General features: G+C 38.1%; 1 protein-coding gene across 1 annotated transcript in view; it reads left to right on the plus strand.

Moving 5' to 3' along the window:
- TPRG1 (tumor protein p63 regulated 1) overlaps positions 1-21,924 on the plus strand; it is a 373,176-nt gene extending 351,252 nt beyond the window's left edge. Inside the window, exon 7 of the mRNA XM_086399005.1 lies at positions 17,438-21,924. Coding sequence (XP_086255131.1) covers positions 17,438-17,575 — 138 coding nt within the window. The 3' untranslated portion in view covers positions 17,576-21,924. The remainder of the gene's footprint in view (positions 1-17,437) is intronic.
- The last annotated feature ends 4,006 nt before the right edge of the window (positions 21,925-25,930 follow it).

A 25,930-nucleotide genomic window follows, 5' to 3' on the forward strand; every position in this document is an offset into this window, starting at 1 on the left:
AGAGTTGAGAGGGAATCTCTCAGCAATTACCTGGTCCAAAACCCAGACTCAACAGATGAGGGAACTGAGGTCTAAAGGAGTGAGTGATTTGCTGAGCCTCTCTTAGTACATGGGGAATTCATATGGGACATGAACCCAGGCCTCTCCTTACAGCCCCAGGGTCTCCTCCCCCAATTTTTCAGTCCCTGCCTTTACACTGTTCCAACATGCTTTCCTTACTAGCTGGCAAAAAAAGCAATTCAGTATGCTGGCTGAAGATGAAGGGAAAAGGGACTGCCATGTTCTATCCAGTCATCCTGCACAGTTGTATCAACCTTCAAAAGCCCTACTGACTCTTAATAAGTAAATGGATTACCTGGAAAGATTGAAATCAAACATTCCTAGTAATTTTGAGAATTGTTTAACTTTCTGGGCTTAAAAAAAATAAAAGTTCATCTCTGACTTAATCATTCTGCCAACATTTGGGGGAAAGGAAAAAAAAATTCTGATTTAAAATTTTCCCTAAAGTAAAAAAGAGAACTGAGAAAACTAGTATGGAATGAATAAAATAATAATGAATCAATAGTCAAATAACTGGGATCTGAATTTCAGATTTGTGTTCCTCTGATTCTCTGAGTCTCAATTTTTTTCTTATGGAAAATAAGACTTAATAACAGTCTTATCTACTTCCTGGGATGATGGTGAGACTCTGTGGCTAATCATTGTGACTGCTGTATGTAAATTTAAAACTATGGTACACTAATATAAAGTAGTGTTAAAAATAGCCTTAATGGCCATCTCTCCTTTGGCATAATGAGAGAGTCAGGAGAGCTTAGCAGCTCAGACAACAGACTGAGGAGTTATATTATCTGGGTTGAAATTACAGTTTTATTATTTACCATCTGTGTGACCTTAGGCAAGTAAGTTATTTAAGCTCATCGGTAAAATATGGGTAATAACAGAATATCCCTCCACTGCTTTGCTATGAAGATTAAATGGGTTAATGTAAGTAGAATTCTTAGATCAAAGCTTTTTGCATTTTGCATGCTAAGTGCTACATGTGGTAGTTAAATAGGTAATTTTTAAAATATATTAATACTTCAAGACAAACGTTATGTTAGGGAGAATAGGGGTGTTTTCTTATGGTTTCGCTTTCGCTGTCTTCCTATCTCAATTTCTAGCCACAAGCCTTTACTTACATTACATAAATAACATCTGACCTTCAGGGACCTTACATGAATTCCTACCCAAACTCCTTCAGTTCAGTTCAGTTGTTCAATTGTGTCCTACTCTTTGCGACCTCATGGACTGCAGCACGCCAAGCCTCCCTGTCTATCACCAACTCCCGGAGTTTACTCAAACTCATGTCCATTGAGTCAGTGATGCCATCCAGCCATCTCATCCTCTGTCGTCCCCTTCTCCTCCCACCTTCAATCCTTCTCAGCATCAGGGTCTTTTCAAATGAGTCAGTTCTTTGCATCAGGTGGCCAAAGTATTGGAGTTTCAACTTCAGCATCAGTCCTTCCAATGAATATTCAGGACTGACTTCCTTTAGGATGGGCTTGTTGGATCTCCTTGCAGTCCAAGGGACTCTCAAGAGTCTTCTCCAACACCACAGTTCAAAAGCATCAATTCTTCGGTGCTCAGTTTTCTTTATAGTCCAACTCTCACATCCATACATGACTACAGGAAAAACCATAGCTTTGACTAGACAGACCTTTGTTGGTTAAGTAATGTCTCTGATTTTTAATATGCTGTCTATGTTGGTCATAACTTTCCTTCCAAGGAGCAAGTATTGGTTAATTTCATGGCTGCAGTCACCATCTGTAGTGATTTTGGAGCCCAAAAATGTAGTCTGTCACTGTTTCCACTGTTTCCCGATCTATTTGCCATGAAGTGATAGGACCAGATGCCATGATCTTAGTTTTCTGAATGTTGAGCTTTAAGCCAAGTTTTTCACTCTCCTCTTTCGCTTTTATCAAGAGGCTCTTTTGTTCTTCTTTGCTTTCTGCCATAAGGGTGGTGTCATCTGTGTATCTAAAGTTATTGATATTTCTCCCAGCAATCTTGATTCTAGCTTGTGCTTCATCCAGCCCGGCATTTCTCATGATGTACTATGTATATGAGTTAAGTAAGCAGGGTAACAACATACAGCCTTGATGTACTCCTTTCCTGATTTGGAACCTGTCTGTTGTTCCATGTCCAGTTCTAATTGCTGCTTCTTGACCTGCAAACAGATTTCTCAGGAGGCAGGTAAGGTGGTCTGGTATTCCCATCTCTTTCAGAATTTTCCAGTTTGTTGTGATCCACACAGTCAAAGGCTTTGGCATAGTAAATACAGCAGAAGTAGATGTTTTTCTGGAACTATTCTTTTTCGATGATCCAACAGATGTTGGCAATTTAATCTCTGGTTTTTCTGCCTTTTCTAAAACCAGCTTGAACATTTGGAAGTTCACGGTTCACATATTGTTGAAGCCTGGCTTGGAGCATTTTGAGCATTACTTTGCTAATGTGTGAGATGAGTGCAATTCTGCTGTAGTTAGAGCATTCTTTGGCATTTCCTTTCCTAGGGATTGGAATGAAACTGATCTTTTCCAGTCCTGTGGCTACTGCTGAGTTTTCCAAATTTGCTGGCATATTGCATGCAACACTTTCACGGCATCATCTTTTAGGATTTGAAATAGCCCCACTGGAATTACATCACCTCCACTAGCTTTGTTTATAGTGATGCTTCCTGAGGCCCACTTGACCCAAACTTCTTGAAAAGCTTCAATTATATGACCTTTGTTAGAGTTCCTGAAGGGGTCAAAGTGGCTGGTCTTCCCAGGTCTACGATAGACCAGATGGCCTTGAGAGGGTCTGCTGGATCAAAACACAGGTTCCATAACATTGGGAACACTGCCTAATAATCTCAACATTGCTATGCTGACTTTCAGGAGCAGGGAGAGTGTACCCTGGGAAGTCTGAATCTCCTTCAGTTTGAGACCCATGGCTTGTTCCCTATAAACAAAGACACACAACATCTGCTCTGGGCTGAAACCTTATATTGGCATTCTTGATGCATTTGGTAATGTTTATACTTCTCTCAACTGCTGCCTCCTGACTCTTGGTCTAAGAATTTAGTATGTATTCTCTTATTTTTAATGCTTAAACTTTGAGGTAGCCACTGTGATACAATTCACTTTACAGATGAGGGGAATGAGGTACAAAGTGTTAGATAACTTGTTTAAAGTGATACACTAGGAAATCTAAGCTTGGAACCTAGAGAATCTGGAATACTTGGAGTAGTTTAGATTAATTCTACACTCATTTCGATCATTGGAACTTAGCCAGATGGCTCCATCTAAATGCAAAATGGGCTAGGAATTCACTTTCCAGAAACAACCCCACCCAATGGAAAGGGAGCATGAATATCAGCTACAGGAATAGGTTTTCCTTTACAAATCCACATTTATTACTAAATTATTTAGAATGATTTTCCCAAAATATAAAGAACTATGAATGCTTTTATACATTATTGAAATTTACTTTCCAAAGAGTTCAAATGGTAACTGATAGATGTGCCTATTTCACTGCACATTGGATAATTTTATGAATTGTCATAAAAATGTTTTTAACTTGGTAGTTCAAAATTGTATCTCATTTTAGATTGCCTTTTCTGATTACAAGTGAGAGAAGCATATTGCCCTGTGTGTGAGCTAACTTTGTTTCCCTTTTTGTTATGTTTATTTTCCCTCCATTTAGTTTAGTTTCTTTTTTTGGTATTAATTTTGGTAGATCTTTATCAACAAGTATTTGGTTCTGTGAAATTTTCAGAAACAGGTTTTCCAAGGTTATTTTAGTCTTATTTGCTGCTATTAGTTTTGTACTTTAACTGTATGAAAATATAAAAATTATTATCTGTTTATCTATGCAAGTTCATAAAATACACTTGTGCTTATATTTAACCATGATTTTATTCTGTCTTTACAAATATTTTTAAAGGTTTAACTCTAGAAGTTAAGAATTCACAGTATGAGTAGGAATCTAAATTATTTTTATCCAAATGGCAAACGTGCTTCCCAGTTCTATGCACTGATTAGTACATTTTCTACTTTTGATTTTCGATGCTTCTCTTTCTGTAAGCTATCTTTATCTATAATGTGGTCTACATCTGAATAACTTATTCTGTTTCACTGAAATACATATTCTTATGCTAATATCACATTATGACTTTATCATATATTCTAATAATGAGTAGGGGTTTTCCCTCTGATATGAATCTAATTATTCATAATTTTTAAAAATCTTGATTTTTTTCCTTCTAAATAAACATTAGGGAAAAGTTTTCCCAGATAAATATAGGGTTTGATTTACCATAAACTATAAATAAATATATGAAATATAAGTATTTACCAAATATTTAGTACTAAACTAGAACTAAGTTTTAAGTCCTTAAGGCAGAGGGAATGTGTCATTTGGTGCTTTAAGAATTACCAGGAATTTTTCAGGCAGAATAAGATTTGGTCATAATGAAAGACTTTAACATTATAAGTTTGTAATACAGTAAGATATCAGAAATAATCACAATATAATTAGTTAGGTAGCATTATTAGATATGGAGCTTACTAGGTAGCACAGTGGTAAAGAATCCACCAGCAATGCAAGAGCTGCAGGAGACACGGGTTCGATCCCTGGGTTGGGAAGATCCCCTGGAGGAGGAAATGGCAACCCCCTACAGTATTCTTGCCTGGAAAATCCCATGAACAGAAAAGCCTGGTAGGCAATATTCCATGGGATTACCAAGAGAGGGACATAACTGAATAATGCAACATGGCTACTGATGGATGGAATGGAGTTTTAGATAAATGTCCAACTTTGAATACAAGAAAAAAGTGCTTTCTGAAGTCTTCAAGTATCATTTATAATAATAGTTAACTATTATTAGTAGTATTATTAATAACTTTTTCATTAACAATAATATTTTAGAGGAGAAACTTCATTATGATAAACAAATATAAAATGATAGCATTTAAAGATTATTAAAATCTTTCATCTAATTAAATATTGGGTAAAGGAAAAAGCAATTTACTTATTTATTAATTTTTACTGAAGTACAGTTGCTTTATGAAGCAATTTATTTTTTAAAAACCTGTGTAACAATACTGGCAATTCAGACAGAAATACAGAGATATACTACATGCGTGTGTGTGTGTGTGTGTGTGTGTGTGTGTGAAAGTCTTCTAAGTCCTCAGGACATAGCTACATTTTCTCTTTTGCTACAGAATACATTCATGCCTTCCAAGTTAACTTATGTTTCTATTTGCCTTAAAATGAAGAGAAATCTCCATGGTTCTTATGCAGGCAAAAATTTAGTATGATCTGAGTTTAGTTTTTACTGGTCAGTTGACTTCTGAATTAAATAATAATAAAGGAAGTGTATGAATTAAAGAGAATAAAAATATGTAGATCTTTTAGAAGGTTTTTCAGAAACACTTTTTCAATTTTAATATATGTACATACATACACATTAAATAGATCATATTTTGTGGTAGTGCCTACTAAGGCTTTTTGTAGTTTCAGTATCTTTACAGTGGAACAAAGATGTTATAAGACACTTGTGAAGCACTCTGAATGCAAAAATTAAAAGCTTTTATAATTCTCTCTCCCCACCTCAGTCTTTTACCTGACAAGCAACTAACCTGACATTTTTTTAAAGCAACATACCTTAAGGAGTTTTCCAAAATATGCTACTTATCATCCAGAGAAAAACAGAGATTTGATTTACATTTGTATTTCATTAGTTACCTAATATTTAATTAAATCATATTAAAAAGAAGAGACTCATAAAGAGATCTGGAAGCAAACATATCTGATCCTCGATAACCCAATTGGAAGGATTCACTGGACTAGTGACCTAGAAGAGTAGATCTCAAAGAATGGTCCCTGGACCAGCAGCATCAGCCTCATTTGCAAACGTGTTAGAGACGCAAATAAGAGAGTCCTTCTGAAGACCTACTGTATCAGGAGTTTTGAGGTGACACTCAGAAGTCTGTGTCTCATTTGCATTTTTACATTTCTACATGCTTATATTTTATATTTTATTGTTGAACATTATCTTTCTGATTTTTAAAACCTAATAAGCTTATCTTTGTGGATTCGTATATGGGTAAGTATGTCTCCTGTGGCTCAGATGGTAAAGAATCTGCCTGCAGTGCAAGTGACCTGGGTTCAATCTCTGTATCAGAAAGATCTCCCAAAGAAGGGAATGGCAACCCACTCCAATATTCTTGCCTGGAGAATTCCATGAGCAGAGGAGCCTGGTGGGCTACAGTCCATAGGGTTGCAAAGTCAGACACAACTGAAGAGACTAACACCCATAAAGGTTAAGAACCACTTGGCCTCAAGTTGGCCTGAGTAGTCTAGCGACTGGGAGATTGTTGTGTGGCAGACCGGAAGAACTCTGTTTTATGTCTCAGGCTTTACTTTCAAGTCTTCTCACTCTCACTGAAAGTTGGCAGGTCCTCTTTATAGACTGATGCTTGAGACTTAAATGCTATATGCACAGGCATACCAGAATTCCCAACTCTAAACAAACAGTCACAAAATACTTGTTTTTATTCTTAATAAGGGAGGCTTTTCTAGGCTTTCAGGTAAGAGAAAGAACTTTCTGCCAGGACTCATATTGCAGAAAGAAGAGGATGGGGTTCAAAGGCAGCAGGACTAGACCTTTTGCTTGCTCTTCCCAGGTTCTACTGTGACATGTGGGGTAAAAGGATCGGGCTCCATCCACCCTTACTCTATTTGTCATATTCTCATCTCAAGTGAATAAAGCTTTGCTAGTCTGAAATGGAGACCCCTCTCCTTTCCCGCTGCTGTGCCATTTGAATGTCACCAACAGACAGATCAAAAAACGCCCCTCACCTACCTCTCTGCTCTGTTTACTGGGTCAGTGTAAACAGCACTGTGCAGTGAGGCCTGGTGCCCATTTTATTCTGCATGCAGTTTCCTATGTGTGGCTGGAACTGCCTGGTTGAAGGCAGTGTTTGTCCAGTGTTCTGTACATTTGAATCACTTGAGAAGTTTTTGAAAAATATTAATGAGCTGTTCCATTCAATCAGAATTTCAGAAGATGGGACCCTGTCAAAGGTCTTTACAAAAAGAAGTGATGCTAATATCTGGCTTGGGCTGAGAATCATTTGTCAAAGAAACTCAGTAAGAAAATTCTATCAGGGGCCTTATGTTGCCAATTCACAGGTGAGCAAACTGAGCCCCAGAGTAGTTTCATTGCCTTGGGCCACAAGTAAGTGGCAGGATTGGAATTCAAAGCTCCTTGGACTAAAATCTCATGCTTCCTGCAATCCACAATGTTTTATTAACTAGTACATTCACAATCCTGCCAGTTCAGGCAGTCAAAAAGATTTCTTGTGGAAAAGTGCTATATGAATACCAAGAATGGAATAGTCAATGATAAAAATAAAAAGTCCAAAGGAGCATACATTCAATGGAAGGAGGTTTCTAAAGCATCCAGGCTTTTAATTCTGAAATCCCAAAGATGATGAGAAAATGTTCTTTTTCCATGAGTGAAGTGTTCCTTAATGGCTCCCCAAATGGAGTAACTTTTAACTGAGAGCTAATTAGCAAATGCATGTTAGTGATCTCACTAATTAATTAATTTCCTGAGAACAATCTCTTAGCAAAATGTTGTCCTTGATGTCACTAATTTTTGATTCTTTGCAAAACTGAAAACCCAGTATTCCAGCTCAGGAGGAGTTTCCTATAGTTTTTCTTGTCCTCTTTTCTTAATAGAAACCCTAGTTCCTAAAACAACTCATTACTGAAGCAATTATACCCTCTGTCTCTGTAATCAGGGCCTGATTATCCCAAAATCTGTTCTCTCTCTCTCCCCCTCCAAAAAGTAAGAAACACAGCAACTCTCTTAAAAATGCAGTTTTCTCTCTTCTCTCTTCCTCTCCTCTCTCTCTTACAAGAACAGTGTTTCTGAACTTGGAGTATTACACTGGAATGTCTCCAGAAGCTTTTGAAGATATGGGTTCCTTGTCAAAGGGAGGGTTTTTCTTTTCTGGGTGCATGAGGACAAGTTTTGTGTGAATGGGTATTCTCAGTTCAATTTGCTCAGTGCTCAGGGAACCACCTTCTTCTTCTCATTAAAACCCTTTGATGACTTCCTATTACCCCCAGGTACCTTTGGCATTAAAAGCTTCTGCTTTGTCTTCTGTCTTCCTCTGCAGCCTAGCCTTCTGGCACATTCCTTTTCCTTTTAAAACTCTGTTCCACTTACTGGAAATGGAAATCTGTATGTCTCCTTGTCCAGTATGACTCTCATCTTCAGTCCGCATGATTAACTGCTTTCTACAAATTCAGTCATTACTTTTCCCTGGAAATTTATCCTGCCTCTTCTAATTCTTCTAATTCTCTTTCAATCCCTATCTCACATTTGCCCACACAAAAAAACAAACATGTATATATATATATATATATATGTGTGTGTGTGTGTGTGTGTGTTTGTGTGTGTGTATTGCTTTTGTTTACTGGCTAAATCATGTCCATCTCTTTTGTGACCCCATGGACTGTAGCCCACCAGGCTCTTCTATCCATGGGATTTCCCAGGCAAGAGTACTGGAGTGGGTTTCCATGCCCTCCTCCAGGGGATATTCCCAACCCAGGGATCGACCTTGTGTTTCTTGCTTAGCAGGCAGATTCTTTACCACTGAGCTAGCTGGGAAGCCCATGAATGTGTGTGTGTATTTATATTTGACTTAGAATCTTCTTCTCCATGTTTGTATAACAGACTGTACTACTATTAATATTTTATTTTTCTTCTCTCTCTCAATCTCTGTAAACTGTGAAAGATGGTATCTTCTTTGTCTACCATTCCTTTCATATGACCCCTTGCCTGATACTAAAGAGGATCTTTAGATTCATGTTGCAGAGACATAAAGCATGAATTCCTTAGATGTGTCATGGGCGATGAGGATACTCTTATCACTCTTTGATTCGTATACTCTGTATTCTACCTATTAGAAACCATGTAATAGCCATTCATCTAGGTGTTCACTACTTCCTGAAAGATATCAATCTAATCTCTCTCTAAATGGATACAATAGAAAGGAAGAAAGACTGAAATTAATAAAATAAATATATGTAATTGAGAGCTTCCCAGGTGGCCCTAGTGGCAAAGAACCCCCCTGCCAATGCAGGAGACTTGAGACATGGGTTTGATTTCTGGGTTGAGAATTCCCCTGAAGAGGGCATGGCAACCCACTCCAGTATTCTTGTCTGGAGGGTCCCATGGAAAGAGGAGCCTGGCGGGCTATAGTCCATGGGTTCTCAAAGAGTCAGACATGACTGAAGCAACTTAGCATGCATGCATGCATGTAATTAAGGCAGCACGTTCAAGGTCATATAACAGGTAAGATCCAAAAACTAAGTAACAATAAAGTTCAGTCCTCAATCTGTGACAGTGGAGTGTGAGTACTCCTGATTATATGGCAATCATTATGGCATCAGGTACCTAGGCTCCTTTCATCTTGTTGCTTGCTCCCCTGTAGGTTCTCAGAGTGGTCTCCCTCTGGCAAATAGAAAAGGAGAGGCAGAAATTGAAAGAGTACATGTAATTATTTGATGAATAAATCCTGGAAGTAGAATGCTAAAATTTTCCCTAAGTTCTGTTGATGAAGACTCAGTCGTATGTCCAGTCATATGATATTACAAAAAGAAACTAGGAAATGTAGTCTAAAATGTGGCCAGGGCAATTCTGGCTCTCACCACTTCTATTCAGCATGGTGCCAGAGGTCTCAACTGGTGAAGTAAAAGGCAAGATAAAGAGATAAAAGTTAAAAAATGAGAAACAAGCAGTTAGGAAATAAATATGCCATTCACTGTATTATAAAACAATAGGCTGTACCTAAGAATAAAGCTAGCAAAAGATGCACAAGATGAAGAAAACCTAAAACTTTTTGAGTGACATGAAGGAAGATATTCAGTTCAGTTCAGTTCAGTCACTCACTCATGTCCGACTCTTTGCGATCCCATGAATCACAGCACACCAGACCTCCCTGTCCATGACCATCTCCCAGAGATCACTCAAACTCATGTCCATCGAGTCGGTGATGCCATCCAGCTCTCATCCTCTGTTGTCCCCTTCTCCTCCTGCCCCCAATCCCTCCCAGCATCAGAGTCTTTTCCAATGAGTCAACTCTTTGCATGAGGTGGCCAAAGTACTGGAGTTTCAGCTTTAGCATCATTTCTTCCAAAGAACACCCAGGACTGATCTCCTTTAGAATGGACTGGTTGGATCTCCTTGCAGTCCAAGGGACTCTCAAGAGTCTTCTCCAACACCACAGTTCAAAAGCATCAATCCTTCAACGCTCAGCCTTCTTCATAGTCCAACTCTCGCATCTATACATGACCACTGGAAAAACCATAGCCTTGACTAGACAGACCTTTATTGGCAAAGTAATGTCTCTGCTTTTCAATATGCCATCTAGGTTGGTCATAACTTTCCTTCCAAGGAGTAAGCGTCTTTTAATTTCACGGCTGCAGTCCCATCTGCAGTGATTTTGGAGCCCAGAAAAATAAAGTCTGACACTGTTTCCACTGTTTCCTCATCTATTTCCCATGAAGTGATGGGACCGGATGCCATGATCTTAGTTTTCTGAATGTTGAGCTTTGAGCCAACTTTTTCACTCTCCTCTTTCACTTTCATCAAGAGGCTTTTTAATTCCTCTTCACTTTCTGCCATAAGGGTGATGTCATCTGCATATCTGAGGTTATTGAAATTTCTCCCGGCTATCTTGATTCCAGCTTGTGCTTCTTCCAGCCCAGCGTTTCTTATGATGTACTCTGCATATAAGTTAAATAAGCAGGGTGACAATATACAGCCCTGACATACTCCTTTACCTATTTGGAACCAGTCTGTTCTTCCATGTCCAGTTCGAACTATTGCTCCCTGACCTGCATATAGGTTTCTCAAGAGGCAGATCAGGTGGTCTGGTATTCCCATCTCTTTCAGAATTTTCCGCAGTTTATTGTGATCCACACAAAGGCTTTGGCATAGTCAATAAAGCAGAAATAGATGTTTTTCTGGAACTCTCTTGCTTTCTCAATGACCCGGCAGATGTTGGCAATTTGATCTCTGGTTCCTCTGCCTTTTCTAAAACCAGCTTGAACATCTGGAAGTTCACGGTTCACGTATTGTTGAAGCCTGGCTTGGAGAATTTTGAGCATTACTTTACTAGCGTGTGAGATGAGTGCAATTGTGTGGTAGTTTGAGCATTCTTTGGCATTGCCTTTCTTTGAGACTGGAATGAAAACTGACCTTTTCCAGTCTTGTGGCCACTGCTGAGTTTTCCAAATTTGCTGGCATACTGAGTGCAGCACTTTCACAGCATCATCTTTCAGGATTTGAAATAGCTCAACTGGAATTCCATCACCTCCACTTGCTTTGTTCGTAGTGATGCTTTCTAAGGCATACTTGACTTCACATTCCAGGATGTCTGTCTCTAGGTGAATGATCATACCATCCTGATTATCTGGGTCATGAAGATCTTTTTTGGACAGTTCTTCTGTGTATTCTTGGGAGAAGGCAATGGCACCCCACTCCAGTACTCTTGCCTGGAGAATCCCATGGATGGAGGAGCCTGGAAGGCTGCAGTCCATGGGGTCGCTGAGGGTCAGACACGACTTCACTTTCACTTTTTATTTTCATGCATTGGAGAAGGAAATGGCAACCCATTCCACTACTCTTGCCTGGAGAATCCCAGGGACGGGGGAGCCTGAGTGGGCTGCCATCTGTGGGGTTGCACAGAGTCGGACACGACTGAAGTGACTTAGCAGTCTGTGTATTCTTTCCACCTCTTCTTAATATCTTCTGCTTCTGTTAGGTCCCTACCATTTCTGTTCTTTATCGAGCCCATCTTTGCATGAAATGTTCCCTTGGTATCTCTAATTTTCTTGAAGAGATCTCTAGTCTTTCCCATTCTGTTGTTTTCCCCTATTTCTTTGCATTGATTGCTGAGGAAGGCTTTCTTATCTCTCCTTGCTATTCTTTGGAACTCTGCATTCAGATGCTTATATCTTTCCTTTTCTCCTTTGCTTTTAGCAAGTGGAGAAAAAAAATACGTCATATACTTGAATTTGTTGTTTTTCAGTCACTCAGTCACGTCTGACTCTTTGCGATCCCACAAACTGCAGCATGCCAGGCTGTCCTTCACCATCTCCATACTTGGATTGGGAGAGCCAATATTGTAGCGATGTCAATTTTCTGCAACTGATCTGGTGTTTCAATAGAATACAAACAACATCACAAAAACACTTTCTATAGTTTACACAGAAGTAAAATACATAAGAATATACAGGTGCTCTTGAATAAAAGAGAATAAAGTGGAAGAACTTGAGGTACCAGATATTGAGACTCATCATAAAGTTACAATAATTAACACAATGTTATATTGATACTTGGTTATTCAAACAGACTAATGGAACTGATGTTTTAAAAAGTTTTCACAAAGGAAAAGATAAATTATTCTGTAACCATGAAAACAACCAATTCTAAGCTTGTCCAAATAAGCAGCAAAAATTTGCCTTAGTGAGCACACTTTTGTAGGCCAACAAATTTGGTATCATCCTTATCATCTGAAAGTCCCCCAGTTTGTGATGTATGTACTCTAATAACCTCTGAGTGCCAATCAGTCAATAACAGTCTTACTTGAGTTAAGCACGCATTTCCAGATTATGTCAATTCTCTTAAATTTCCTAAAGTCCATATTTTCCAAAAACCCCAAATAAGATAAGTCTGTTCTTTCAGAGATTGTTCTCTGAGAACAAATCTCTCCTTACTCTAGTAAATAAACAGCACAGCTTTGTCTTTTATGTTGAACCATGATCTCATCATCTCTGGATGAAGAGTGTAAGGAATTTAGAAACAAATCTCCACATAAATGGACACTTGATTTATAATGCAGATGACATCACAGGTAAGTAGAGATGAATGATGTTGAGACAAAGGCTGATCTTTTATTATACAACATGCACAGAATGAATTTCATGTGAATTAAAACCTTAAGTATAGAAGTCAAAGTTTTAAAGCTTTTCTAAAATAGAATGTCTTCTTGACCTCATTAAGATTTAAGATTTATTAAACCAGTACCCAGAAAGTAGCATCATAAAGGAAAATGTGATGAATTTGTATTAAAAATTTGAACTTTTATCATTCAAACACTATTAAGAAATGAAAGCCACAGATGTTAGGAGAAAATATTGGTACTAGTGTCTGAAATAAGTACGCAGAATATGTAAAGAGCTCCTACAAATAAACTTTAAAAAGCAGACAACTCAATAAAGAAACGGCAAAATACTTGAACAGGCAGATCACAACAGAATTCATCCAGATAGCCTATAAAGGCATACAGAGATCTTTAATTTCATTAGTAATCAGAAATATGCAAATTAAAAAACATGAGGCTGTCTTCTCAATTGTTTAGGAAAAGTTTAAAAGTTTGACAACACCAAATGTTTCAAGAATGTATTATATTACATTGATTGATTTGTGGATATTGAAGAATCCTTGCATCCCTGGGATAAAGCCCACTTGGTCATGGTGTATGATCTTTTTAATGTGTTGTTGGATTCTGATTGCTAGAATTTTGTTTAGGATTTTTGCATCTATGTTCATCAGTGATATTGGCCTGTAGTTTTCTTTTTTTGTGGCATCTTTGTCAGGTTTTGGTATTAGGGTGATGGTGGCCTCATAGAATGAGTTTGGAAGTTTACCTTCCTCTGCAATTTTCTGGAAGAGTTTGAGCAGGATAGGTGATAGCTCTTCTCTAAATTTTTGGTAGAATTCAGCTGTGAAGCCGTCTGGACCTGGGCTTTTGTTTGCTGGAAGATTTCTGATTACAGTTTCAATTTCCGTGCTTGTGATGGGTCTGTTAAGGTTTTCTATTTCTTCCTGGTCGAGTTTTGGAAAGTTGTACTTTTCTAAGAATTTGTCCATTTCTTCCTCGTTGTCCATTTTATTGGCATATAATTGTTGATAATAGTCTCTTATGATCCTTTGTATTTCTATGTTGTCTGTTGTGATCTCTCCACTGTCATTTCTAATTTTATTGATTTGATTTTTCTCCCTTTGTTTCTTGATGAGTCTGGCTAATGGTTTGTCAATTTTATTTATCCTTTCAAAGAACCAGCTTTTGGCTTTGTTGATTTTTGCTATGGTCTCTTTTGTTTCTTTTGCATTTATTTCTGCTCTAATTTTTAAGATTTCTTTCCTTCTACTAACCCTGGGGTTCTTCATTTCTTCCTTTTCTAGTTGCTTTAGGTGTAGAGTTAGGTTATTTATTTGACTTTTTTCTTGTTTCTTGAGGTGTGCCTGTATTGCTATGAACTTTCCCCTTAGGACTGCTTTTACTGTGTCCCACAGATTTTGGGTTGTTGTGTTTTCATTTTCATTCGTTTCTATGCAAATTTTGATTTCTTTTTTGATTTCTTCTGTGATTTGTTGGTTATTCAGCAGCGTGTTGTTCAGCCTCCATATGTTGGAATTTTTAATAGTTTTTCTCCTGTAATTGAGATCTAATCTTACTGCATTGTGGTCAGAAAAGATGCTTGGAATGATTTCTATTTTTTTGAATTTACCAAGGCTAGCTTTATGGCCCAGGATGTGATCTATCCTGGAGAAGGTTCCATGTGCGCTTGAGAAAAAGGTGAAATTCATTCTTTTGGGATGAAATGTCCTATAGATATCAATTAGGTTTAACTGGTCTATTGTATCGTTTAAAGTTTGTGTTTCCTTGTTAATTTTCTGTTTAGTTGATCTATCCATAGGTGTGAGTGGGGTATTAAAGTCTCCCACTATTATTGTGTTATTGTTAATTTCTCCTTTCATACTTGTTAGCATTTGTCTTACATACTGCGGTGCTCCCGTGTTGGGTGCATATATATTTATAATTGTTATATCTTCTTCTTGGATTGATCTTTTGATCATTATGTAGTGACCTTCTTTGTCTCTTTTCACAGCCTTTGACAAATTGAAAAACAAAAACCATATGATTATCTCAATAGATGCAGAGAAAGCCTTTGACAAAATTCAACACCCATTTATGATAAAAACTCTCCAGAAAGCAGGAATAGAAGGAACATACCTCAACATAATAAAAGCTATATATGACAAACCCACAGCAAACATTATCCTCAATGGTGAAAAATTGAAAGCATTTCCTCTAAAGTCAGGAACAAGACAAGGGTGCCCACTTTCACCATTACTGTTCAACATAGTTTTGGAAGTTTTGGCTACAGCAATCAGAGCAGAAAAAGAAATAAAAGGAATCCAAATTGGAAAAGAAGAAGTAAAACTCTCACTATTTGCAGATGACATGATCCTCTACATAGAAAACCCTAAAGACTCCACCAGAAAATTACTAGAACTAATCAATGATTATAGTAAAGTTTCAGGATATAAAATCAACACACAGAAATCCCTTGCATTCCTATACACTAATAATGAGAAAACAGAAAGAGAAATTAAGGAAACAATTCCATTCACCATTGCAACGAAAAGAATAAAATACTTAGGAATATATCTACCTAAAGAAACTAAAGACCTATATATATAAAACTATAAAACACTGGTGAAAGAAATCAAAGAGGACAGTAATAGATGGAGAAATATACCATGTTCATGGATTGGAAGAATCAATATAGTGAAAATGAGTATACTACCCAAAGCAATTTATAGATTCAATGCAATCCCTATCAAGCTACCAACAGTATTCTTCACAGAGCTAGAACAAATAATTTCACAATTTGTATGGACAGAAAAAAGTAATTGGAGATGTAAGCCAGCATAGTGGTAGGAACAGAAGTCTCATTTTGTGGGTAAAGAGGAAATGTACTACGAGTCAGTAGAAGACACCGCTCATAGGCAGCCAGGCCAGTGGAATACATCTGGATAAGAGTAAACAGACAAACCTGAAGCAAAGCACCTGAAGCAATTAAAAAAAAAAAATACATTCTCTAACATAGTAGCAGCTGGGTAACTTGATGTCAGCTCCTTATGGCAGGAATCATTTCTTATCTCTTCAATTTTGTTCCTGCATTCTTGCATGTGTAGTTTCTGTCATTCCCAGGGTTGAAGATGGCTGAAATGTTTACAGGGATCATGCTTGACGTCCTCTCTCCTTTTTGATTTATAACCATCCAGGAAGACTTCTCTTATACTGTCCCACACAATGACTTGGCTAGTTCAACAACACATGCCTATTTGTGAACCCATTTTTACCAAATAGGAATGGGATTAGTTCTTTCTGATTGAAAGCACGTTGGTGAATGTCACCATAACTGCTATGGAGAACTGGGGAGGGTCTGAGATGTTGCTTACAAGCTATTAAGTTGCCACAGTTTATGGGTGTTGGAGCTGACATTAGGTCAGTGAGGTCATCTATTAGACCAGTGAAGAAGGACAGTTTCTGCCTCACATTTTGTGTGTCAGCCATTTGCATAGGTTTCCTGAGGCCTGCCTCCCAAAGGGCAGCAAAAGTGCCAGGTGACACCTGCACACACTTAGGCACATTACAGTAGAGGAAAGCTGACTTTAGGGAGCTTGAATATTTCATAATGACCTGTAAGCCTTCCCTTACTCACTTCCAAAGCTCTTCACCACATGAACATCCTTGAAATTATATCCTGGAATAAAGAGTGGCTCATGTTTTTGCTCAAAGAAAGTACAGAAATGAGGGAGACATAGACAATTGTCTCCTAACAATTACTGTGACTTTTCTATCTTAAAACTGTCAATGGGTAGAATGAGGGCAGGCCCTTGGAGACTTGGACCATATTCTACTTGCACATATTTCAGCCAGGTACTAAGAATTAGAAGTAAAAATTAATCATAAAGATATTTCTTGAGTTCAGGCATGTTTAGATCAATAATTGTTTCAATCATTTGTGTCTTATATGTGTTGCTGTTTCTACAGTGAGCATTTCCTTTGTGAAAACTTTTTAAAACATCAGTTCCATCAGTCTATTTGAATAACCAAGTATCAATATAGTAGTAGTAGTTTTTATTTTATTTTTTTTAGTAGTTTAGTCACTAAGTCATGTCTGACTCTTGCAACCCCACAGACTGTAGCCTGCCAGGCTCTTCTGTCCATGGGATTCTCTAGGCAAGAATACTGGAGTGGATTGCCATTTCCTTCTCCAGGGAATCTTCCCAACCCAGGAATTGAACCGGGGTCTCCTTCACTGCAGGCAGATTCTTTACCAACTGAGCTATGAGGGAAGCCCATAACATCGTGTTAATTATTGTAACTTTATGATGAATCTCAATATCTGGTACCACAAGTTCTTCCACTTTATTCTCTTTTATTCAAGAGCACCTGTATATTCTTATCTATTTTACTTCTGTGTAAATTATAGAAAGTATTTTTGTGATGCTGTTTGTATTCTATTGAAATACCAGATCAGTTGCAGAAAATTGACATCGCTACAATATTGGCTCTCCCAATCCAAGTATGGAGATGGTGAAGGATACGGAAGCCTGGCATGCTGCAGTTCACGGGATCACAAGGGCAGGTTGGAAACACCTGATTCGGTGTAGAGGTAGGCTCTTTCTCTCAACAAAGCAAAGATGTCACTCTTTCAAGAGCATATGCTTAAAGGAATCTGGAGGAAATCTACAGTCATCAGAATTCAGAAGCCTAGATATTTCCAAAATGCATATTTACAGATTTAAAGTTTAAAAAGAAATGTTAATGCCTTATTGTCCCAAGAGATATCTTGTCCTGAGAGAGTACATTTTTTGAGGAGAAAGCTAAATCTAGAAAGGAATAGTCCAGTGAATTAGAATATGCAAATGCTCACTGTAGAAATAGCAAAAGACAAGGCACAGATGATTGAAGCAGTTACTGACCTAAACATTCCTGAACTCAAGAACTATCTTCATGATTATTTGTTACTTCTAATTCTTAGTACTTAGTTGAAATGTGTGCAAGTTGAATATGGTGCAAGTCTCCAAGGGCCCTTGTTCCTCATCTGTAAAATGAAAATGTGGAATAAGTAATTTCCAAGGCAAGGCACTGGTACCCCACTCCAGTATTCTTGCCTGGAGAATCCCATGGATGGAGGAGCCTGGTGGGCTGCAGTCCATGGGGTCGCTAGGAGTCGGACACGACTGAGAGACTTCACTTTCACTTTTCATTTTCATGCATTGGAGAAGGAAATGGCAACCCACTCCAGTATTCTTGCCTGGAGAATCCCAGGTACGGGGGAGTCTGGTGGGCTGCCATCTCTGGGGTTGCACAGAGTTGGACACTACTGAAGCGACTTAGAAGAAGAAGAAGGCTCCAACAGATCTGAACTGATATGGCTATCTTTATTCATTGAAACTTCTCATTTCCAACACTCACCACTCCATCATTTTAATTTACAATATATATAGCCTCATCTGGCATTTATGAAACTGTATAAAGTGAAAGCATTTTGAAGGTTCCAACTCTACAATGAGGTAGACATAAGTGGTCACTACAATTCAATGAAAAAAAACAGTACCCAGAGGGATCAAGTCAGAAAAGGCAATGGCACCCCACTCCAGTACTCTTGCCTGGAAAATCCCATGGACGAAGGAGCCTAGTATGCTGCAGTCCATGGGGTCGCTCAGAGTCGGACACGACTGAGTGACTTCCCTTTCACTTTTCACTTTTATGCACTGGAGAAGGAAATGGCAACCCACTCCAGTGTTCTTGCCTGGAGAATCCCAGGGACGGGGGAGCCTGCTGGGCTGCCGTCTATGGGGTGACACAAAGTCGGACACAACTGAAGTGACTTAGCAGCAGCAGCAGCAACAGAGGGATCAAGTAAATTGCCTATGGCAAACATATTTTAGACCAAACATACATTTGGTAAGTAGCTGACACAGTCGTCAGAGGTTCTGAGTTTGAATCCTGGGACTTGGTACCCTCCTATGTGATTGTTATCAGAGAATCCTCAAATTTCCTTCCTGCATATCGGAAAACAGTCACCAAGAAAGTCATATCCTGGGTGACCGTGATGGTGTGAGACATTCCAGAGAATGAGAATCCAGGTGATTTCAGGAATGACAATAATTATGAAATTAAGTGGAAACCTTTTTTTACTCTTGTTACTCAGTTTCATCAAGGCTTCTGGGAACCTCCCACAGATTGCCTCTCTCCATCTGGAAGACTAACTGTAAATGAAATCCAATGAGTAAACTGTATTATTCTTGTGTCTTCTATGATAGCTCTTCTTTATGATTATCCATGTAAAGTCTGTCTCTATTTGAACTTTTCTGCATTAATTTGCTCCTATATGAGAATGTGCAAGGGCTCTCTCTCTCTCTCCCACACACACACACATTATGAGGAAAAGGGAAACTTTCATTTGATTCTTAACTGGAAGAGTCATTAGAGATGATCATATTGAGTTATTAGTATTTGTTTGTGTCTGTCTCCCCTACCAGATGTCACAATCCTTGAAGCTGGGATCATGTCATCTATCTCTATAAGATCAACTCTCAGCATGTGACTTGGCATTTGGCAGGTTCCAATAAATGGTAATTAAATAACATAACACAGAAATTATCCAGTCCAATCTTATTTTTATAGATGAAATACATGTGACTCAAAAAAATGACAAGTCTAGCTTAGACAACTAATTAGTTACAAAATCACATACAAAATATAACTTTTGACTATTATAGCACACTTTCTAAGAGTCATGGCGGGCACTTTGTTATTTTCAAATTATATGAGAAGTGTTTACTTTTAAAACACCATCTCCTATGAGGATGAGGGTAACTGTACACAATTAAATTAAGGTGTGAGAAACACTGGATGCCCTTAGACTGGAACAAAATCACCACTTCATTTAAGATTAGATGCAGTGAGTGGGATGGGACACGTCTGATTATACACTGCTGTTTACCTTACACTGAATTTGCAAGGAAGCAGCAGCCCCAATGTTGCTTTGAAACAGGTACATAGTACATGACTACATCCAGGAAAAATAAAATCCCTACTCAGCAAAGCTCCTCCTCAACTATAAGAGAAATACACTAGCAGTAAAGATTTAAGTAAAAGAAAAATGTAAGAGAATTCACACTTGAAGATAAAGTGGAAAATAAGTTTGATTTGAATGAAAATCATTGGAGCATATTGAGGAATTGAACAATGCAAATTAGAAATATGACATTGCATTTCAAAAGAACATTTCCTTGCAGATGTTACAACTGAAACTCAGCCTGTCTTCTCCATGTCAGATAGTTTGCAGAATTATTAAAAGAGTTGGATAAAAATCTGTAGGATGAGATTTCAGAATCTATTCTCAAGTCTATACTGCAGAGCCAGACTGCTAAAGAAGCTGCTTCTCCTGCCCTCATCAGGAAGCTGTTTGCCAAATCAGGAAGCACTCACTACATATGTGGACATAGGACTTCCTCAATCTGAGCTGCTAAATTAGCTACAGTTACTGGTTCTAGAATAGTGTCATCATGCTCTGATCAAGAAACCTTATGTGCAAAATTGGAAGCCACCATTGTAACTTCAGGGTCCTCCATTATGCTACCTTTTCTACTATCAAGAAGTCATTTTCTGCTAAGTCACCAACCCTGAGAGACAGAGTTTGGCACCACAGCCATGCCCCATTTGCTATAATCCACATTGATCAAATACATGCCCGGTATCCCATTTATTTCAGCTCAAATTTCAAGTCTCCTGTGATTACATATGATATGGAACATGGATCAAACTTGGATCACCAGCTGCAAATGAATTGGAAATATTTTGTTTTAGCTTTCTGCTCTCCACAGGAAAGATACAACACATGAGAACAAAATCAGATAGATATTCTAAACCCAACCTCCATAACTGCATTAGACTTCACTTTTCTCCAATTTAAAACTTTTTTTTTTTATACAAAGAATTTGGTCCATCTTTATGCATAGTCCCAAAGTCTAGAACATTCCTACTGTAAACAAGTGCTTGCTAAATATCTATTCAATTTTTTAAAAAAGGAAAATTATGTTAGACAGACTGGCTTGAAACTCAAGATTTTAAAAGTACTACTCTATACTTGGTGGAAAGTATTCTCACTTCCATCATTAACTCCTTTGATGTATACACATACACACACCACAAGGCCTGTGGAGTAGGAAGGACAACTATTAACAACCTTCCTTTAAGGAAGAGGAATTTGAAGTTTGGGAAAATTAAGCTATAGTGTTACCTTTTGCTAAGTCACCTCAGTTGTGCTTGACTCTGTGTGACCCCTTGGATTGCAGACTTCCAGGCTCCTCTGTCCATGGGATTCTCCGTACCCCAATGTTCATCGCAGCACTGTTTATAATAGCCAGGACATGGAAGCAACCTAGATGCCCATCAGCAGATGAATGGATAAGAAAGCTGTGGTACATATATACAATGGAGTATTACTCAGCCATCAAAAAGAATACATTTGAATCAGTTCTAATGAGGTGGATGAAACTGGAACCTATTATACAGAGTGAAGTAAGCCAGAAAGAAAAACACCAATACAGTATACTAACACATATATATGGAATTTAGAAAGATGGTAACAATAACCCTGTGTACGAGACAGCAAAAGAGACACTGATGTATAGATCAGTCTTATGGACTCTGTGGGAAAGGGAGGGGGAAAGGGAGAGGGTGGGGAGATTTGGGAGAATGGCATTGAAACATGTATAATATCATGTATGAAACGAGTAGCCAGTCCAGGTTCGATGCACGATACTGGATGCTTGGGGCTGGTGCACTGGGACCACCCAGAGGGAGGGTATGGGGAGGGAGGAAGGAGGAGGGTTCAGGATGGGGAGCACGGGTATACCTGTGGCGGATTCATTTTGATGTTTGGCAAAACTAATACAATATTGTAAAGTTTAAAAATAAAATAAAATTTAAAAAAGAAAAAAAAAAATACTGGAGTGGACTGCTGCATCTTCCTCCAGGGGATTTTCCTGACCCAGGGATCAAACTTAAACTCATTTAAAAATAAATGGTTCTGGAATAGCATTGAAACATGTATATTATCAAATGTGAAATAGATTGCCAGTCCAGGCTGAATGCATGAGACAGGGTGCTCAGGGCTGGTGCACTGGCATGACCCTGAGGGATGGGATGGGGAGGGAGTTGGGAGGGGTGTTCAGGACAGGGGGACACATGTACACCCATGGCTGATTCATGTCAATGTATGGCAAAAATCACTACCATATTGTAAAGTAATTAGCCTCCAATTAAAATTAATTAATTAATTAATAATTAAATAATTTTAAAAAATAAATAAATGGTTCTCTAGGTTCTTTAGGATCAGAAATTGCATGTAGTTCTACCACTAACTAGTTATCTGACTTTGGAGCTGTCAGGTAGTTAGAATAGGGAAAAGGAGTCCAAAATGGTGGTGGCTAAAAGACAAGGAAGGGAAAAGCCCGCGAAAGTAGAACAGAGGAAGGTCGAAGGAAGGCGGAGTGAGGACTTCAGGTAGAACAGCACTCCTGACAAAGCCCAATTTGCATAGGGCAGGCCCAGGGGCAAGAAAAAAACATATAAAAAGAGGAGCCATTCTCTCTCTCTCTCTCTCTCTCTCTCTCTCTCTCTCTCTCTCTCTCTCTCGGTGAGTACACTCTTTCTCTCTCTCTCTAACCCCGCCCCCCACCCCGCATGCGCGTTAGCACACTCCTCTCCTCTCTTCTCTTCTTTGAGGATGGATTCTCTTGCTATCTTCTAAATAAAATAGAGCTGTAACACTGATTTGTCTAAGAGCTATGACACGGTCTGTTCAAGACCCGAGAGCTGTGACGCGCTGAGGGCTTTAATGTCCGTCACTTCAAGTCATTGTTGTGAGGAGATAAGAACCGAGAAGCATACACTCGCCTGACAGAGCAATTTTCAGACCGGACAGTTTCCTTTCCTTGTCTGTATATGATAACTAACTGTGATGATTAAAAAAGAAATGCACAGCATATGCTTAATAAATGGTAGATATCATATCCTCCAGTTATGTCATAAGTTTTGTGTGAAGATTTCATCAATAATATTTGCAAGAATCCCTTAGGTTCATCAGAAGAAAGGTGTCATTATTTAATTAAAAAATTTTTTATTGGAGTCTGGTTGATTTACAATGTATTAGTTTCAGGATTACGGGAAAGTGATTCCGTTATACATACATATATATAAAATAATATTCAGATTATTTTTTACTATAAATTATTACAACTAGTCATTTTTTTTCAAGCAGCAGTATTATTTGTGATGAAGTTCTCACAAGTACCTCCTGTTGGGACAGTTGTTTTTATTGAAGATAAGTACATTGTGGGGGTGAAAATTGTGGGGGTGAAAATTGTGAAGGTGAAAGAAAAGGATTATTGGTGGCCTAGATGATGAGGCTACATATTTGTACTGAAATTTGTACTGAAAGAAAAGCTGAAATCAATTGAAAAGTTAAAGCAAATCCTTAAGAAAGAAAAGTGAAGTTTGTTACAGTAGCAATGGACTTATTGCTTTCATAATGCAGTTCCACAATGCAACTCTATTAGCAAATAAGCAAAGAGGACAATGCGGTCTGCTAACATGTCCTTCATAGTATTAGACTGCTCAATGTGACCAACTTACGCAGGATAAGGAAATAATGTTCTGAATACCTCCCCTTCCTACTTCCCAATCTGGGATAAAAGTCATAGGACACATCCTGGTTTCCTCTGGTTTCTCTGCTTGCCAGATACGTGAGTTTAGCCAATTTTACAAATATTTCTGAAACCATATGCTCATTTGTAAAATAGGGGATAGAACTAGTACTTCAAATTTAGAGGCCAGTTCTGAGAACTAAGGGCAACAAGGTATACAAAAGCATGCAGTATGATACATCGTGTACAACTATTTCTCCAAAAATATTTCCTAAAAGTCGTATGGCTGTCTGTCCCTGAATTTTAAAGCAATTGCCAGATATTTGGATATCATAGATCTTGTTCACTTTTTAATATAAATATAAAAATATATTTATAGTCATTTGATTTGTATCAGATATTAATAAAGATGTATTTTTAAAATAAAATTAGTCATATTATGTGCTTAGTTACTCAGTCATGTCCAACTCTTTGTGACCGAATGGACTGGAGCCCACCAGGCTTCTCTGTCCATGGGGATTCTCCAGGCAAAAATACTAGAGTGGATTGCCATGCAAGCCTCCAGAGGATCTTCCCAACCCAGGGATCGAACCCAGGGATTACATTGCAGGTGGTTTCTTTATCATCTGAGCCAGCAGGGAAGCTCCTTATGTTAGAGGAAGCACACTGACTGAAACCGCCCACCCTGGCCAGGCACCACAGTAACCATTTGCATGAGTTGTTTTATGACAGGAGGTCCTGGTAAGGAACACAGGGCAATAAGCCACCACCAACCAGAAGAGTGCAGGACAGGTCAAAAGGAGACCCCACATGTCCGACCACCTCGCAGAATCCTTCTCTCTGGCATCCATCCTGGCTGAATAAGGCGTGTACCACCAGGAAGGACTCTGAGTCAGGATGATTGGCTAAAGACAACCGAGAAACTAATCCCATGACCATAAAACCCGAGACTTCGAGTAATGTGGCAGAGCTGTTCTCCGGGGTTCCCTTACCCTACTGCTCTCCACCCGGATGCCCTTTCCCAATAAAATCACTTGCTTTGTCAGCACATGTGTCTCCTTGGACAATTCATTTCTGAGTGTTAGACAAGAGCCCAGTTTTGTGCCCTGGAAGGGGTCCCCTTTCCTGCAACACTTACAACAAACTATGTTATAATAATCTCTTTATGCATTATATTATTAGTTGATTAATGACTATAATATATGATATTTATATATTAAATATATATTAACATTTTGATATCAAAATTATAGATTAAAACTTTAAAGTTATAAAACTTTTAAAAAATAAGTTGAAATGAATGTTTTAGTACAAAATTTAATGAAAATAAATGGAAAATTATGCAAAGATGACTAATGAGCTAAGCCAACTCCTTGGCTTTTAGTAAATGTCATAGAAAGCAGACAATTTACTCCCAGATGCTAGGATCTCTGTTACCTAATTTTTGGAATAATGAATTTCTAAAATAAGGAAAAGACAAATATCTAAGAAGTAAACTGTAAAATGATCAGTACAATTAAGCTGAATAACTAATCATGGATTATCAAAGACCAAACTTTATTTCATTTGTACAAACTTTCTGCAGCAGTAGCTATAGTGTAGGATAAGTGAAATTATTTGGAGCCCTGTGTAATCTAGAGTAACTGACAAACCCTGACTTGGCTTTTTTGTTTCTTTGGGCTTTTTTTTTTAATCTCAATTTTTTGTTTTTGATGTGGTATGTTTTGTTTTATGGGTAAGATAGCGATAGTTATACCAACCATACAAAGTTTTTATTGAGCTTGAAATAATGTGTGTGAATAAGGCTTGTAATCTGTAAAATAGAATACAAAAACACTTGCCTTTCCCTCACTGTAACTTGAATGGTTTCACATCCATGAAGCGTCATATCATTAGAATTTGACCTGTTTTCTCATTCATTGTAAACACTCACCAAACATGCATGAAATAAGAACACTAAATGGAGTCCAAGTTCATTATATTGAGTAATGTTATCTCAAGATTCGGCTGGATGGATCACAAGCTGGAATCAAGATTGCCCTGAATAATATCAACAACCTCAGATATGCAAATGATACCATTCTACTGGCAGAAAGAGGAGAGAAACTAAAGGGCCTCTTGGTAAGTGTGAGAAAGAAGAGTGAAAAAGCCAGTTTAAAACCCAGTATACAAGAAACTAAGATCATGGCATCTGGTCCCATTACTTCATGGCAAATAGATGGGGGAAAGGTAGAAACAATGACAGATTTTATTTTCTTGGGCTCCAAAATCACCGTGGATGATGCCTGCAGCCATGAAATTAAA

Source organism: Bos grunniens, chromosome 1 (genome assembly GCF_055505025.1).
Source record: "Bos grunniens cultivar Pamir isolate PY7600 chromosome 1, Bosgru_T2T1.0, whole genome shotgun sequence".
NCBI lineage: Eukaryota > Metazoa > Chordata > Mammalia > Artiodactyla > Bovidae > Bos > Bos grunniens.